Genomic DNA, 18026 nt, shown 5'->3' with positions numbered 1-18026 from the left:
GGCACTAAATAAAAATTTTATGCAGAAATTTAACCAATGTGAATCAATTACCATAGCTAGGCGATCAAAATAAGCACCATAATCAGCAAACCTGATTTACTTGCAGAACAGAGAGAGATGGTGGCCAAAGACAACACTGATTTATCTTATAAATTCATTTGTAAAATCTAACCAAGAAAGTTGATGATTGCCTTAAAAAGCAAAACAGAAGAGTGGGAGATAAAAACATTTTAAAGAAAATTTGGCATGATATCCATTTAGGCAGTCATCCCAAAGGCAATGACGGGTGAAAAGGAAAGGATACCAACAAACATAAGAAAAAACAGCAAAGATTTTTATAACAAACTATCTTCACCATCAAAGGACAGTAAAGTCACCACTCTTGGGCTTTAACATCGCAGTAGCAAATGTACTAAAAGATGGGGGTACAGACAACATTAAAGAGGATAAATAACAACAACAAAAAAAAACAACAAGAAAAATAACTGGATTAGACCAACTGTCCATAGAAGAGATCCACACTACAGACAACACAACTGTAAGGGTTGATTCATGAGATATCTAAAGGAGGAGAAGAAATCAAAGGCATCGAAAAATATAATTCAAAACTTATCAATACTAATATCATATCAAGAAAGGGCTACTGAGAAAACATCAACAACTATCTATATGCCTAATTTCCCATCTGTAAAATATGACACTCATTTATACATGCATCGAAATCATGCCTAATGAGGTTATTAATATGGAATAGTCATGCTTTTTCATAAGCAATATTTTCAAATGAACCCCCTCTTTACAATTACACAATTGATTGAAAGATATCTAGAGAACACAAGAGTATAGGATCACTGATTTGACCTTGCAAGGGAACCTTGGAAGCCATTGAATCTAACGTCCTCATTTTACAAATGAGGAAACTGAGGCACGGGGAGGTTAAGTGATTTGCTCATGGTCACAAAGGTAGTATCAGAGATTTCTGACTCCAGAGGGAGTACTCTTTTTATTATACCATGCAGCTTCCCTCTCCTCTGCTTACTGTTTGCTATTAAAACGCATGTGATTCTGTATTCATGTACGACCCTAAAGGTTCTCCTCCCATAAAGTGTCTCCAATTTATTACATCAGAATTATTCAAGATTCTTTGAAAGACTAAGCAGAAATATGGCCTAGAGGCAGCTAAGTGGGCCTGAAGTCAGGAAGACCTAAATTCAAATCTGGCTTAGATACTTACTTGCTGTAAAAATTGGGCAAGTCATTTAACCTTAAATTGTAAAGTGGGAATAATAATCATTCTCCCAGATTTGTTATGATGACCAAATGAAATAATATTTGTAAAGTGCTGAGCACAATACCTGGAACAAAACAGGTGTTTAATAAATGCTTCTTTCCTTCCTTCCTTCCTTCCTTCCTTCCAGAAATAATCTTCTACAGCCCTTTTATTATGCACAACAGACAAGGCATAAAACAGGGGAATGCAGATTCTCCAAAAGTACTGGCCACTTTCATGGAGGAATTCCAGCACAGTGTCCAAGCTGAAAAGGGATTCCCTGTGGGTGGCGAATTCCTTCCAGATCAGAGGTAAAACTCATATGCAGCCAGCAACATTCCAAAGTGCGGCCTGAACCAGATTAAAATGTACTTGGTAAATATTCAACAAAAAAAACAAAAATGCAATGAAACATAAATAATGTTATTATGTAGTCGACATGTACCCAATGGGGAGGAGGACTTAGTATGGTTTAGCATTCCCCATTTCAAGCTGAGTTTGGCTCCAGACACTGTCCTTTGTGGATAACATTGTATTGGATACATCAAGCACCAGAACTTGTCAGAGCCTTCAGAAAGGGATCAGCAATTGAAGCATACTATTTGCTTTTTTTTCCCTTCTGTTTTGTTTCTTCTTTCTTGTGGTTCCTCCTATTGGTTCTAATTCTTCTTCACAACATGACTAATGTGATAATATGTCTAACAGGAATGTATATGTAGAGCCCATATCAGATTGCATGCTGTCTTGGGGAGGGAGGGGGGAGGAAATCTAAAACTCAAAAGCTTATAGAAGTGATTATTGAAAACTAAAAATAAATTAATTAATAAATAAAATCATCAAAAAAAGATAAAAAAGAAAAGGATCTGCAACCACTCACAAAAATTTGGCCTGACCATCCATATAGGAAAAATCAGGTGGATGAAGACTGTCTACTGTCCTGATTATATGTTGATCAGTATCTATTTCATTGACAGACAGTACAAGTAGATAATGTTTTAGGACTAGAATTAAATAGAATGAAGAAACTAGGTTGGATTGCATTTAGGAAATTGCAAAGGGCCTCTTATAATCACACACTTCACCCAGAAATAAAAGACCATTTTTTCAACCAATATTTTACCAGTATTGTTCTATGGTTGTGAGACTTAACTCACTAGTCTTCAAAGAATTAAAAATGAGTATCACATAATGGGCAGTATAGAAGAACATGCTAGGTGTAATCAGACTACAATATATAACCAGTAAGGAACTTTGCTGAACATGAGTAAAATATATCATTAGGGAAATGTATGATAGAAAAAGAAGATGGGCTGATTGAGTGGCAAGGATGAGGGATGACAGGTGGAGAGCCCAAACATTACATTGGTATTCTTGTAATATCCATAAGGAGAAGGTGCCTCCAATACAGAGTACCCTAGTGGATGAGTAAACATGAACAGCAGTCATACAGTATGAGCAGGGATGAATGGATTTTATTTTGTATTATTGGAGAATTACATCCAAATTAAGGAAATCAAAGGTCCATTTGAACATTGTGTATTGTTATATACAGCAAGTACACAAAACAATTGCAACTGGACTGCAATTCTACTTAGTGTGTGCATGCCTGATGACCTTAACCTTAATGGATGCAATGTCCTAACTTCTGGTTTTTCCAAAACTAGTCACCAGGAAGAAAAGAATATGCCAAGTATTCAACATTCATCCATAGATGCACAGTCTATAGAATACCTCCAGATGGCGCCAAAGGAGCGGCATGAACTCCAATAGCACCAATGATTAGAGTTGGTAACTGGGTCAATATCAGACTGTAATGGCCACATATGAAAAACTCTAAAGTCTAAGAATGAAGCTTGGAGAGACAGGCAGACAAGCAGGCAGGTAGACTGACAAACATGCACACGCACACACACAAACACACAAACACACACATACACACTTAACTTTCCTCTTACTATATAGATATAGACTTCACATTAAAAATGGTAAAGGAATGTGGAGTAGGAATGAGAGAAAAATTCAAAGAAAAGAAAGGAAAAGAGAAGAAATCAGATTCTGGTTAAATAATTTCACATTTAACACACACATAATCAGGGCATATTTCTGCAGCAAGAGTTCTGTAGAATACAAAATTCTTGAATTTGATAACCACAGAAATAAAATCATCATTTTAAATGATGAATTCCTCTAGGATTAGTGGAAATTTTTTTTTAAAACAATTCTAGATAATATGCAGGACAGTGTTCTATAATGGTGCATGTTCTTGAGTATTAATGACATAGATCTCTCATGTTAATTTAATATGCAGAAACTGTCAAAAACAACAACATAGGTGCTCACTATTGGGAATATGATGAATTTCTAAGCCTTCCCCCCTCCCAAAAAAAAAAAATCATCCTTTAGCTAGTCTGTGTTGCCATTTGCCTTTATTTGCTTTTATTCCTAAGTGAAATGTTATTGACAATGGTGATGGTTTCATCTAAAGAAACCAAACAACTTAAAAATGCAATTCTGCTTAATTTTTGTCACCAACTTTTCACAAGATAGGTATATAAAAATATTATATAAATGCTAACTATTAGCACAAAAACCTAAAATGTGCCTTTGAATCTACACAAATTAATCATTTTAAATTTAGTTCAAAAAACATTTTTAAGGGATTGGGTTAAAAGTAGTGACGTCTTATTAATTGAACCAAAAAAAAAAAGACCACTTGATTTTACAGCTTTGGCAATGTGTGGTCTCTCAAGAATCTGGCTCTCTTTCTACTGGAGCTTAATTAAATGACTCCAGAAGAGACTCTACTGAATTAGCAGGATCCTTTTACACCAACCCACTGCACAACCTATTGCAAAGTGCAATCAAACCACTTTATTGCTATAGCAACCTTCTGGAGATAACAATTATCAGTCATTCTGAGCTATTCTGTTTTAAAGGACCATTGGTCTTGATGTCAAGAACCACCCAGCAAAAAGTATAATTCCCCTGGAACAAGATTTGTCAAGCCTGGTGAACATCTTTTTGCATAACCAAAGTGCTCTCACACCTTAACAAGTTATGTTAATAAATACTGGCAGCTAAGTGGCACAGTGGTTAGAGTGCTGGGCTTGGAGTCAGGAAGACTCATCTTCAAAAGCCTCAGACACTACTAGCTGTGTGACTCTAGGCAAGTCCCTTCACCCTGTTTGCCTCAGTCTTCTCATCTGTAGAATGAGCTGGAGAAGGAAATGGCAAACCACTCTAGTATCTTTGCCAAGAAAATGCCAAATGGGGTCATGAAGATTTGGACATGACTGAAACAACTGAACAAAGCAGCAAATACAGCACTCCAAAATCTAAAACCAGTAAGAATTATATCAAGTGGGGGAATCTAAGTGGGGAATCTTGGCTTTTCCAGATTTGGAAAACTGATATCCATAGTCTGGGGTCAAGGCTTCAACAAGAGGAAAAAGAAAGTTAAACAAAGATGAATGATGCTCAACATCCTTTCATTTCTGCATGATTATGCTCTCCAGTTACTCTGATGGAATGAAAGAGGACAACATATAGGCAGAACCAATGGGCTATCTCACATGAGATATACCTAACTGTCTTATTCTCAATATTCAGTTCTGACTTTTGCCCACATTCCCACTTGCATGCTTCGGTCAAAATCTGCAGGCATGCATCCTTATTCCCATATCACCTTGAAAGTACAACTGGAAAACCAATAGTTATAGGCCACTCATTCCCATCCCACGAAGTCTAAGAGATTGACTTGCTAAAATTTAAAAAAAAATTTTAATATCTGTTGATACAAAATGCAAGTCAAACTCATCAAGCTGTGGGTGAAGGACATGCATGCATTTTATTTATGTATATATACATACAATGCCATCACAAGTGTTACTTTTATCATAGGGAAAGAGATTAGATCTGTGATTACACTGGTATAAGGAATTGCCTCTACCAGGATAGGTTGGCAAACTTCTGAGAAACTTACAATCTTATAGAGTTGTTCAGGGCATTGCCAAGGTCATACCAACAAGAACACAAGCTCTGAAAATCCCCTGCTGAATGGCCTTGAGTGCAGGGCCAGGGACAGACGGCGTATTTGTTATCTAATCATCAGCCTAGTTAAGCTTGAAGAGACTCAAAAACAGCATGGCCATTTGTTGGGATTGGGGGGAATGGAGGAGATGGCAACTCTCAAAGATTATTTACTAAACCAGAGAGAGACAGATTTCCGTTTCACTGGAAGAGGATACAGCAAGGCCCGGAAGAGTACAAATAATGAATCCCCTGAAGTGCTCACGTGTATTCAAATTTACACTATCTGAAGTTATAATTACACAAAATATGGTAATTAGTTCCAGTCCAATGGAATAGGCAGTGCACATTTGATTAACGCAACCACTTCATGGAGATTTATTATTTGCTCTAATCAGGACTTAGCATACCACCAAACTTTAAAAGTCTTAAAATATTGAAGTATGAGGCCATGTGATACAATGGAAAGATCACCAGCTTTGTAGTCAGACGACTTGGGTACAAATACCACTTCTGACACTTATGACCTGTGTCATCTTGGGCAAATCACTTGACCTCCCTGGGCCTCAGTTTCCTCATCTATAAAATGAAGGTTTTGGCCATCTATGGCCATCCTAGGTCCTTCCCATCTCTAAATCTGTGATCTTATGATTCTGTGACTCTTTAAGGTATAAGTTACCTCCTTCTCTGGTCTTTCCCAAATTATTCAGAAAAAAAGTATGCTTTTCTTTAATACTCAACCATGGAGCCCCAATCTCACACTGTTTCTACTTCAGTCACAAGCATTATTCCTACTTCCTACCCCATAAAATATAGTTTGAATTGAAGTAACAAGCTGTCCTTTCAAAAATGGATTGTTTCCTTTTAACTTTTTGTTTAATGTCCCCAAATGACCCCCTTTTAAAACAAAGAAACAATAATAGGAAATGGCAACTCATCTTTGCTGTTATCACAGAACACCTTGTATTATTTTACTAATTTGTGTACATGATGAATTCTCTCTCCTATATTATATGGTGGTGAGGGCCAATAACTCATTTTTTTAGTCTCTATATCTCCACATTGCTTCACTCAAGGCCTTCAACAAGTAGATTTCAATAAATATTTTTTTGAGTTTTCTTTAAATCTTCTCAATGTGAGATGAGGATGGAAAGATGTGTATGGTTTTCAGTTTACTTTAGGCATTTATAAAAATGTCAATTACCCACTAGCCTTCATTTTATATACACAAAACTTGACTTTGAAACTTGTTCTCTCAAATACTCAGAGAATGGAGGGAGGGAGGATTCTGGGAAGATGGCAGAGTAGGTCAGAAAACTTTCGGCTCTCCAAATTTCCTCCACAAAAAAAGACAGAACATCGCCTCAGAGTAGCAGAAATAAATATGAGGTAAAGCAACTGGAAGTAGAGAATCAAAAACTTAAGGAAGAAAACAGTTCCTTGAAAACCAGAATTGGGCAAGGGAAAGCTAGTGACATCCTAAGACATGAAGAAATCATAAAACAAAACAAAAAGAATGAAAAAATAGAAGAGAAAGTGAAACATCTCAGAAAAACAACTGATCTGGAGAACAGATCAAGGAGAAATAATATAAGAATAGTTGGACTACCTGAAAATTACAATTAAAAAAAAGAATTTTGATACAATACTACAGGAAATTATCAAGGAAAATTGCCCTGAAGTTCTAGAATAGGGGTGGGGAATCTGCAGCCTTGAGGCCACCTGTGGCCCTCTAGGTCCTCAAGTGTGGCCCTTTGACTGAATCCATACCTCACAGAACAAATCCCCTTGATAAAAGGATTTGTTCTGTAAAACTTGGACTCCGTTAAAAGGCTGCACCCAAGACCTAGAAGGCCACATGTGGCCTTGAGACTACAGGTTCTCAACCTCTGTTGTAGAACAAGAAGGCAAAGCAGAAATAGAAAAGAATTTACCAATCACCACCTGAAAGAAATCCTAGGAGGAAAAGTTACAGGAATATCACAGTCAAGTTTCAAAGCTCCCAGGTTAAGGAGAAAATACTGGCGGCAACAAGAAAAAGAAATAATTTAAATATCATGGGCCTACAATAAGGATTACAAAAGATCTAACAGCTACTATGCTGAAGGACCATAGGTCTCATAATACTATATTCCATAGAGCAAAAGAGCTAGGGTTACAACCAAGGGTAACCTACCCAGCAAAGTTAAAAACATGGAGATTTAACAATCTGACTTTCAGGTTTTTGTGGCAAAAACCTCAGAACTTAAGGGAAAATTTGACATATAACATCTAGGAGAAATATAAGATAAACATTAAGGACCAATTGTAAGGGATTCAATAAGGCCAAATTGTTTACTTCTTGTATGTGAAAATATTAGCAGTACTCTTATGACTGTCATCATTATTTGGGTAGTTTGAAAGAAAGGCTTGGGCTGAGCTGAGTATGATGGGGTGATTCCAAAAAAATAAAACAGTGTAGAGAGAGATAAAAAGAAGTAATTATCTCATACAAATGAGGAAAAATTGATACAGAAGAAGCTAGTGGTGGGGAGGGCAGGTAGTGCTGGAATCTTATTCTCATTGGGAATGGTTTAAAGAGGGAACGACATATATATCTAGAAGGATATAAAAGTCTTCTACATTTAGAAAGAAATAAGAGGGCAAGATGATAGGATTGGAACAGAGGATAAAGGATGGACTCTTAGAGATATGGGTAGGTTAAGGAGTAGGAGGGCAAGGTAGCAGGTAGAAGTAAAGCTGAGGAGTAAGGAGGGATAGGGTAAATAGGGTGAGGATGGTGAGGAAAAATAAGAAGGAAAAAAATACATAGGTAATGTAGTTTAGAATGTGAAAGGGATGAATTTACCCATAAAATGGAAATAGATAGCAGAATAAAAATTTGAATTCAACAGTATATTGCTTTCAGGAAACATAAAAAAGAAATAAATTAAAAGATAAAAAGGGCAAAGATAAAATAAAGGGCAGGAGTAGAATTTATTATGTAAAAAAGCAGGGATTATAATCATAATCTCAGACAAAGTTAAAGTTAAAATAGATTTAATCAAAAGAGAAAAATAGAGAAACTACACTATGTGTCAGCAATATTATTCAATCTTGTTTTAGACCATTTAAAATAACTAAACAGTATAAAATACCTGAGCATATATCTTCCAAAACAGACACAGGAACTCTATGAATATAAACATAAAACATTTCTTATACAAATAAACTCAGATCTAAATAACCAAAGTAATATTTACTGCTAATGGGTAGATAAAGGCAATATAATGTTTTAAATAATTTTACCTAACTAATCTATTTATCCAATGTCATCCCAATTAAATTACAAAAAGATTATTTTACTGAGTTAGAAAAAAATAATAATAAAGTTCATTTGGAAGAACAAAAGGTCAAGAACTTCAAAGAAAGCAGGGAAAAAAAAGATGTAATGGAAGTAGATTCAGTAGTATCAGACCTTAAACTATGTTATAAGGTGAGAGCATTGTTGAAGTGTAAAACAGATAATTAAATTTTTCTTGCATTAATAAAACCTATGGAGCCAAGAACAGAAAGCATGCAGAAAATTGACAACTTTCATAGACAATCTCTCAGACAGGATGTGATTGGGTTGGAATACGGTTGTAGTGTAGGAAAAGATGAATTGATTGATTGAGAAAAACACAGAAAGACTTGCACTTAAGAAGGAACAAGATATATACCTTCAGAGAAACATATATATATATATATATGTATGTATGAGTATATATATATATAGTATATGTGTGTGCACGCACACGTGTGTGTGTGTGTATGTGTGTATGTTTATAGATATCTCTGTAAATGTATATATACCCACTCTTAATTGTAGCCTTGTTGGGGGGTGGGGGAATAAAGTAAAAAGTGCATAGCACAGAACAAAAGAAAACCAACAAGGAAGCACAGAAAAGCTGGACAGCTTTGAAAACACTGTGTAGTAGGTTTTTTTTAATGGAAATTTATTGTTTTATATTGAATCCTCTCATGTTCTGCTGTGTACATGATAATGTTTATTTTTCCTTTTCTCATTTTATATTTAAGTTTAAAATAAATTTTAAAAATTACCAAAAAAAAGAGAATATAGGGCACAGTTTCAATTTAAGAGAAATATGAATGTGATTGAATGAATGAATGAAAAAGAATATATTAAACACTGCTATGTGACAAGCACTGTGCTAAGTGCCGAGGATACAAATACAAAAGCTAAGGCTATCCTAAAGGAATTTACATTCTAATCAGGGAGAACATATGTGTGTGTGTATGTAAATATGGATATGTATATATATATATGTATATATGTATGTATACACACATGTTAGTGGTGACCAGAAAGGGATTTGTTCTTTGGGAAGTCACAAAGATGGTGAGTGGAGTTTTTGGTTTCTTCTTTCTCATGGTTTTTCCCTTTGGTTCTAATTCTTCTTTACAACATGACTAATGTGGAAATACGTTTAATATGACTGTACATGTATAGCCTACATCAGATTGCATGATATCTTGGGGAGGAGGGAGCAGAAGGAGAGGGAGAAAATTTAGAACTCAAACTCTTATAGAAGTTAATGTTGAAAACTAAAAACAAACTAAAATAAATAAATAAGCTCTATAGTTTATATCATATTTTTTAAATAAAAGCCTTAGAGTTGTTTAGAAAAAAGAAGATGGTGAGTGGAGCCATAGGAGAGTGAATTGACGTAGTTTCTAGGAACAATGAGAGTTAAGTTGATTATGGTTCAAGAACTGTAAAAGAATGGCAGAACTACAGAGGGTGCCCTCCATACGGTGACATGTTCTCTGTGAAGGAGAAATCTAAAGAAAGAAGTGAAGTGAAATCTGTCTGGAGTCTGGGCTAAGATAAGGTGGGTGAGAGAAGCAACCACCAATCAGGACAACAGGACTACCAGAGCAGGAGTTTCAAGTAGGAAAAATTTAAATCCTCTAGGACTTTGTTTCTGGACCAGGTGTGATGGCAGTTGGTGAATTTATGTCTATATCCATTTTGTTTCTTCAGTCTACCTATTCTTACCTGCCTAGAACACAATATCATTACAACATTTAAGAGAAGTTCATCTTGTCATGGATATAACCAATGGAGCTTCCTTGAGGTATGAAGTTAAAAGAAAAGTAGGTCCTTCCAATGTGAATATAGAATGCTAACCCCACAATCATAGAACGACCCCATGACGGATTCGAGCAAGCTTCCCTTTGCCCAGGGCTCTGCAGGTCTGAGTTTCGAATCATCCTTTGAATCCTCATTTTCATTCATTCTACATAGCCCAATTAGAGGACAAATCTCGTCATCTCATATATATACCTTTCATTCCACTCACATGGTTACCACCCTAGTGCAGACCCTCACTACCTCTCACCCAGACTATTCCCATAGCCTCCTTAGTGGTCTCCCTGCCTCCAGTCTCTCCTTTCTCAAACCAATCCTCCACACAGCCCTCAAAGGGATTTTACTAAAGCTCAGGTTTGATCATTTCATTTGCCAACTCAATAAACTCCATTGGCTTCCATCCAACCCTCTCTGCCTGGAATTCACTTCCTTCTCATCTCCACTTTTTAGAATCACTAGTTTCTTTCCAATCTCAGTTCATTTACCACCTGCTAAATGAAGCCTTTCCTGTTTCCCATCCAGCCCACCTCCACTCTTAGGGATTTCCTCTCAAAATCACTTTGTCTCTATCGTGTATCTGCTTTATATATGGATATGTATGTGCATGTTGTCTCCACTTGCTACATAGTAAGCTCTGACTTCTGTCTTTGTAGCCCCAGGACCTAGCACAGTGCCTGGCACACAGAAGGAGCTTAATAAGTGTTTGTTGCTTGATTAAGTGGAAAAATATCTCCATAATCAGAGGAAGGCTTTAACAACACACAGTAATCACGGCTCTATAATCCTCTGTTTTCTTTACTTTCTTTAAACTGAAAACTGTTGAGGGTTGGGTTTTTTTTTTTCCTTCTCAACAACAATGCCAATCTGAGAGAAGTGCAAAAAAAAAAAAAAGTTTTAATTATCTTCTCAAATGAAGAGAACAAAACATTCCCTCTGTTCAAAAGGTGTACTGCAGCACTCCACCCCACCAAAAACCAAAACCAAAAGCAAAAAGCTCAATGCCTATTTTTAAACAGACAATCCAGATCACATTTTGTTAATGCCAACAAGTTGCATTATTATTAAAATATGGATTCTTACCAGCTGAGTAATCTTCCCTGCAGAATGTCCTTCTTAATTGCTAGTATAAATCAACATAATTTGGAGAAGTAGCAACTTCAATTGTAAGGGCCTCTTGTAAAGATTGGGTCAGCTAGGTGGTGAAGTGGATAGAGCACTGGGCTTGGAGTCAGGAAGACTCATCTTCCTGAATTCAAAGCTGGTCTCAGATACTTTCTAGATCTGTGACCCTGGGCAAGTCACTTTATCCTGCTTGCCTCAGTTTTCTCAACTGTAAAATGAGATGGAGAAGGAAATAGCAAACCATTCCAGTACCTTTGCCAAGAAAACTCCAAATGGGGTCATGAAGAGTCAGGTATGAATGAAAAACAACTGAACAACAGCTTGTATAGATCAAATTAACCGCATAGACTTGAGTGTCTGAAAATCCCTGGAGTCCTATATTTAAAGGGAAAATTCTATGAAGATACCTATATGCATATAAGAGCCTTCTCACCAAACATCTCACCATCCATTCTTAAAGTAAGAGAATCATTCTAACATACAACATACCATACTCCACTTCACCCCACTCCACTCTAATTGCTAGAGCATTTGTCCTTCAAAGGCTACCCTCCATTTACTCTGAGTGTAGTAGTGTTCTTTATTTACCCATTTCTATATACACACTGTCTCCCACCAACTTTCTTGAGTGCAGAGACTGTTTTTGCTTTTTCTTTGTACCTCTAGCACTTAGCACAGTGTCTGGCACATAGTAAATGCTTAATAAATGCTTTATTGATTGATTAAATTTCCCTTTTCAATCCACTGGCTCAGAATGAATACATGAGAAATGTTATAGGTAACATAAAATATTCAAGCTGATAGCAAAGTACTAAAAAAAAAAAAAATCACTTAGGTTAGATGTGATAACAGTATTAAATTTGGTTCCCTGTAGTTCTGTCCTAATGCAATTGTTTACAAACCTCCACCATTGCATTTCCCATTACCAATCAGCCGTAGGCACTTTTTTGAGGCAGTCGGGGTTAAGTGACTTACCCAGGGTCACATAGCTACTAAGTGTCTGAGGTCAAATTTGAACTCAGGTCCTCCTGACTATAGGGTTGGTGCTCTATGCACTGTGCCACCTAGCTGCCCCACAATTAACTTTTAATAAAGGCATTTGCTAAGAGGCCACAGTAAGAACGGTAACTACAAAACAGCCCCCCATAAACTTAAGGAGCATGTCCCCACAATACATACAAGGGCACTGCAACTCTGCTAGGTGGGTTGCTCAGGCAAGCTCCCAAAATCTGCTGCTCTTTGTAATTCAACTCTTGATTATCAGGCTAGCTTTGTTGGAGTTCACAGTCAGCTCCCGCTGTTCCCAGAGGTCCCGCCTCTAGAATCAGTTTCCACAAGCAACTGCCCCTCTGTATCTGTGCCTGTGTCTAAATAGAGTATGAGTTTCTGCTGGAGGAGAGGGGTCTCCTGGGCAGCCCTTGGCTTCACTCCCTTGAACTGCTAGACTTATCCAGGGCTTAGATATTTAAGGGTCTTCACAGGCACTTCCAATTTTTATTTGTCCAATGAAGTTGCTCCCTTACATTCTAGCAGAAAAAAGTGTTTGAATTTCATTGTGTGTTAACACCTTATTAACACATTAACACCTAATTTTCTCTATTATCTATTCTTTGGTCACTGTGACATCAACTTTAGGGGAGACCAAATCCCAATTTCTTTATGCTTAAATATGCACATACCATTTCCCTACTTACTACATGTTACTGGAGAGCAGGGATGTTTCACTTTTGTCTTTGTGCCCCAGTATATAGTACAAAAGAGGGGCTTAATAAATGCTTATTGGTTGGGGGCAGCTAGGTGGTGCATTGGATAGAGAACCGGCCCTGGAGTCAGGAGGACCTGAGTTCAAATCCGGCCTCAGACACATAACACTTACTAGCTGTGTGACTATGGGCAAGTCACTTAACCCCATTGCCTAGCCAAAAAAAAAATTAAAATTAAAAATAAAAAAATAAATGCTTATTGGTTGATTGGTTGCACACTACTCCAAAGACTTTTAAATGGTTTAAGTTGGGTCATCACACTCAATCTTTCAGACTGCAAAGCAGGTGCTGGTAGAAGAATTTAATAGTAAGACTTCATGTAATTCATCTACCAGTTCCGAAGTAACACTACTCCAATGGATTTCTCTCAGTCTCTGTCTGTCTGTGTCTCTGTCTGTCTGTGTCTCTGTCTCTGGCCCTGTCTCTGTCCCTCCCCCCCCCCCACACACACAGAATGGATTATATGACATTGCCATAGCTAGACACACAAAATCTTAAAGTTGAAAAAGACATTAGATTTTACTTGATACACATATTTCCTCTACAATGTATTCTACAACAGGTTAGTGAGCCTCTGCTTCCAGTGACAGTAAACTCCTTTAACTGCTGTACAAAGAGGTATTTATTTATCTAGACTCTGTAACCTGCCTATGTGGCACAATAGATAGAGCACTGGGCCTGGAGTCAGGAATACTTGAATTCAAATCAGCCTCAGACACTTACTAGTTGTGTGACCCTGGGCAAGTCATTTAACCCTATTTGCCTCCGTTTCTTCATCTGCAAAATGAGCTGAAGAAGGAAATGGCAAACCACTCCAGTATCTTTGCCAAGAAAACTCCAAATGCAGTCACAAAGAGTTAAACAAGAGAGAAACAACTGAAGAACAACCTGCCTAATTACACAAAGGATTTGAGTTGGCTGTATTATGACTTGAAATAGAATGACTTTAACCTGGGTGGTCAAAAGAAACCCACTGAAACAATTCAAGCATAGTCCTGAGTATGAATGGGGGGAGAGGTAAGGAGGGTGAGGGAGGAAGCAGGCAAACCAATCTGGTATGCAGTGATCAAAAACAGAGTCTTTCTTATTAAGCAAAAGTCTAAGTGGCAAAGTGGCAAAAGTACTACCTGGTTCTCTAAATGATGGCTGAAATAATAAACTCACAGGCAATATTTTTTATGGGTGGAAAGGTCTGCCAGTTGCCTACTAACCAGATCTATTTATTGCTAATGGAATAGGTATTAACTACATTGATAGTCACCAGCTTATTGGGATGCAGTTCAACCCCTCCACCTTAAATAGTCATAAAACCTTGAAAAGTGTTATAGTGTTCTCTAATGTTTTCTTTCTCATGCTTCCAGCTAGCTTGTAGACTGCTTGAAGGCAGAAACTGTGCGGTATTTCTTCTTTCCCCCACAATGCCTAGCACAATCCTTGGCACAAAGTAGGTACTTAATAAATACCTGAATTTTCTTTGACTGAAATGGTATTTTTCATAACCAGTCTTCAATTCCTCTAACTCTCCCAAAACTTTACCATCTTAAACCATGTACTATTTGTTCCTAGGAAAGAAAGCTCTGAGTACAAAAAAAGCCAATATAATTCTTTCATCCTTTTCTCTCTCTTTCTTTTGTGATTGCTGTTTATCTATCAGTTCCAAGTGTCTACTTTTTTTAAATACAGCCAATGAGAATAATTACAGGGGAAATCATACAGGACATGTGTCAAAAGAAGAAATGTGTACATTAAAAGGAGGGGGTAAGAGAGTGATGGAGAGAGAAAAGGCAGATTAGGGGAAAGTCAACCAGAGGGTAAAAACATAGACTATTAGAAGAGAGACAGAATGAAAAATGGACCAGTACAAATGAGAGTCCATACAACAGTTTGGAAAAGGGGGGCAGAGAGGTAGGACAAGTATCAGAGGAAGGGTAAGGAGAAGTCAGGATGGAAGAGGTGAGAACAGGGTGAAGACAGGTATCAATGAGAGGAAGAGAGGGAGGATGTTCATGGGAGAAACAGAGGTTAGTAATTAACTATGTCTATAAGTACATAAAGGGAGACCATTCCCTCAGCCATCTAATTCATTTGGGATAACCTGCTAGTACATTAGGAATATAAATCAAATTGTGGAAGCATGGACACATGCCAGTTATTTCATGTACTATGGAGCCACTTCTTTGACATTGTAATACAGACAGCAAAACCAACTGGCAGGACTAGAGTTATAATTATATTTTAATCAACAGCAGATGCACATAAAAATTAGATCCAAGTTTCCCCATCCCTCTCTCCCATCCATCCATCCCCTTAAAATTCTCCTGAGCAATGCCCCTTGGCTGTTCTTTTGTAATGAGGATCTTCTAATGAATCCCAACGGCAATACTTGTTTCCTACTAAAAATGAAAGCTATCATCTCAAGTTTGTTTAGTTCTATTTTATTCTCCTCCGGTCTTACAGGAAAAATGACTTAAGGATTATTTGAATGTTCTATTTTGGTTGAATGCTGCCCTCTGCTGGAAGGCACAGAAAGTTTCCTGTGTTATCCTCAGACTTTTTACAACATTCATAACATGATAGAATCGTATCTGGTTTTAAAAGCAGATGCCCTCTACATTTCCTAAGTATGAAAAATCCTTACCTGCTCCTGTCCTTGTTGCACTGGAGGGTACTGGTAGTCGTTTCTCCGTCCTGACTTCTTTTCTATCAAGAGTCTGAAAGTGAAAAATCCAAATCATTGAAATTTCTTTAAGGCCTCAAATATACAACGGAGAATAAAAATTACAACTAATAGCATAAATGGAGCTAAGCTCTCAGTTGAAATGCAAGCTCCTTGCAGTCGGGATGGTTTCATTCTTTGTGTTTGTGTTTCCAGCACCTGGCACATAATAAACTTAAATACTTATTGACTGACTGATTACTGAGGAAAGAACATGTTCACGAAATTAAAGATTTTACTAGATTAGAAATTAACAGCATTTTAGCTCAATGGCTGGTATGTATAAGCACTTATTTAATTTATTTATTTTATTAATTAGAGCTGTCCTATCAAATGCTACATTATCGAGAATGAAAGAAGCGTGGGGATAGCTAAACATACTTGGGAGGTTATAGGGTATAATGAAATGACCCTTCTCTTATAGAAAACTATTATGTTATCATTAATAAAAGCTTAAATCAACCAATCAATAAATAAACATTTATTATGCACCTACTATGTACCAGGCACCATGCTAAGTGCTAGGGATAAAAAAAAGGAAGCAAGAGACAGTCCCTGCCCTCAAGGAGCTTACATTCTAATAGGTGAGACAACATATAAATATATCCAAACAAGCTATATACAGGATAAATAGGAAATAATTAACAGTGGGAAGGCAGTACAATGAAGAGGAGTTGGGAAAAGCTTCCAGTAAAAGATGAGATTTTATTTAGGACTTAAAGGAAAGTCAGGGAAGCCAGCAGGCAGAGATGAGATAGGAGAGCATTCCAAGCATGGAAGCCAGCCAGAGAAAAGCCCATAATCAGGAGATAGAGTGTCTTGTTTGTGGAACAGCCAGGAGGCCAGTGTCACTGGATCAAAGAGCATGTAGTGGGGAGTAAGGTGTAAGAAGACGAAAGATAGGAGGGGGCCAGGTTATGAAGGGCTTTGAATGCCAAAAAGAGGATTTGGTATCCATAGTATTGAAAATGGGCTTCTAGGAGCAGGTGGCAGGGAGTGACTCAGAAAGGAGTAGGTACCTGGTGGACCACAGGTGTAGAATGAGGCACTCACTCAATGTCGAACAGTCATTTGTTTTGTTTTACTGTACTTATCTGTTACAAGGGAGGGTTCTGTTGGGATGGGTAGGAAAGTCATTGGGAAGTAATACTGATTTTTTTTAAAAGAACATCAATACTTTAAAAAAAAGAACATAAGGAAATGGACAAATGGAGCTAGTTGGGTGAACCCTGGGAACAATGAGAATATTCATTGTGTATCTGCTATCTCCGCTCTTCAAATGAGCTGGAAGCCAGAGGACCCAACAATGAAATATGTTAGTTGGGTGGTTCCAGAGAGGGGCACTAATTTTAACACCAGAGAATGCACTCAGGACTCTAAGTAGGTTCAGAGTGTGGAAAAGGTAATTTAATCATAAGAAAGGAAGGTGCCAATGCTTTAAAACAGTACCCAAATTAGACTGAGATACTAAATAGAGGCAAAGTCTGACCTAAGGGGAAAACCAGCTTTCTCTGCTCTTAAGAAATGTGCTAGGCTGCTGACCTTAGTGTCCAATAGAAATTATTCAAATAACATGGGATATATATATATATATAAAGATATATATATATATACACATATGAGATATACAAAAATATTTATAGCAGCTTTTTTCTTGTGTCAAAGAACTGGAAATTGAGGTGATGCCCACCATTTGGAGCATGGCTGAATAAGTTGTGGTATATGATTGTGATGGAATACTATTGTGGTCTAAGAAATGACAAGCAGGATGACTGCAGAAAAACCTAGAAAGACTTATGTGAACTGATACAAAGTGAAATGAGTAGACCCAAGAGAACATTGTACACAGTAACAGTAATATTGTAAGATGATCAACTGTGAATGACTTAGCTGTTCTCAGTAATACAGTGATCTAAGACTACCCCGGTGGACTTATGATGAAAAATGCTATCCCTCTCCAGAGAAAGAACCGATGGAGTCCAAATACAAATC

General features: G+C 37.2%; 1 protein-coding gene across 3 annotated transcripts in view; it reads right to left on the bottom strand.

Annotated features, from left to right (window-relative positions):
• ARHGEF28 (Rho guanine nucleotide exchange factor 28) overlaps window positions 1-18026 on the bottom strand; it is a 372652-nt gene that overhangs the window by 167711 nt on the left and 186915 nt on the right. For all 3 annotated transcript variants that reach the window (XM_027864273.1, XM_027864271.1, XM_027864272.1), the window contains exon 8: window positions 15957-16029. In XM_027864273.1, coding sequence (XP_027720074.1) covers window positions 15957-16029 — 73 coding nt within the window. The remainder of the gene's footprint in view (window positions 1-15956; window positions 16030-18026) is intronic.

This window comes from Vombatus ursinus, unplaced genomic scaffold (genome assembly GCF_900497805.2).
Source record: "Vombatus ursinus unplaced genomic scaffold, bare-nosed wombat genome assembly UNPS02014774.1, whole genome shotgun sequence".
Lineage (NCBI taxonomy): Eukaryota > Metazoa > Chordata > Mammalia > Diprotodontia > Vombatidae > Vombatus > Vombatus ursinus.
Note: the sequence above shows the minus strand (reverse complement) of the source record. Positions and strands in the feature narration are given on the sequence as shown.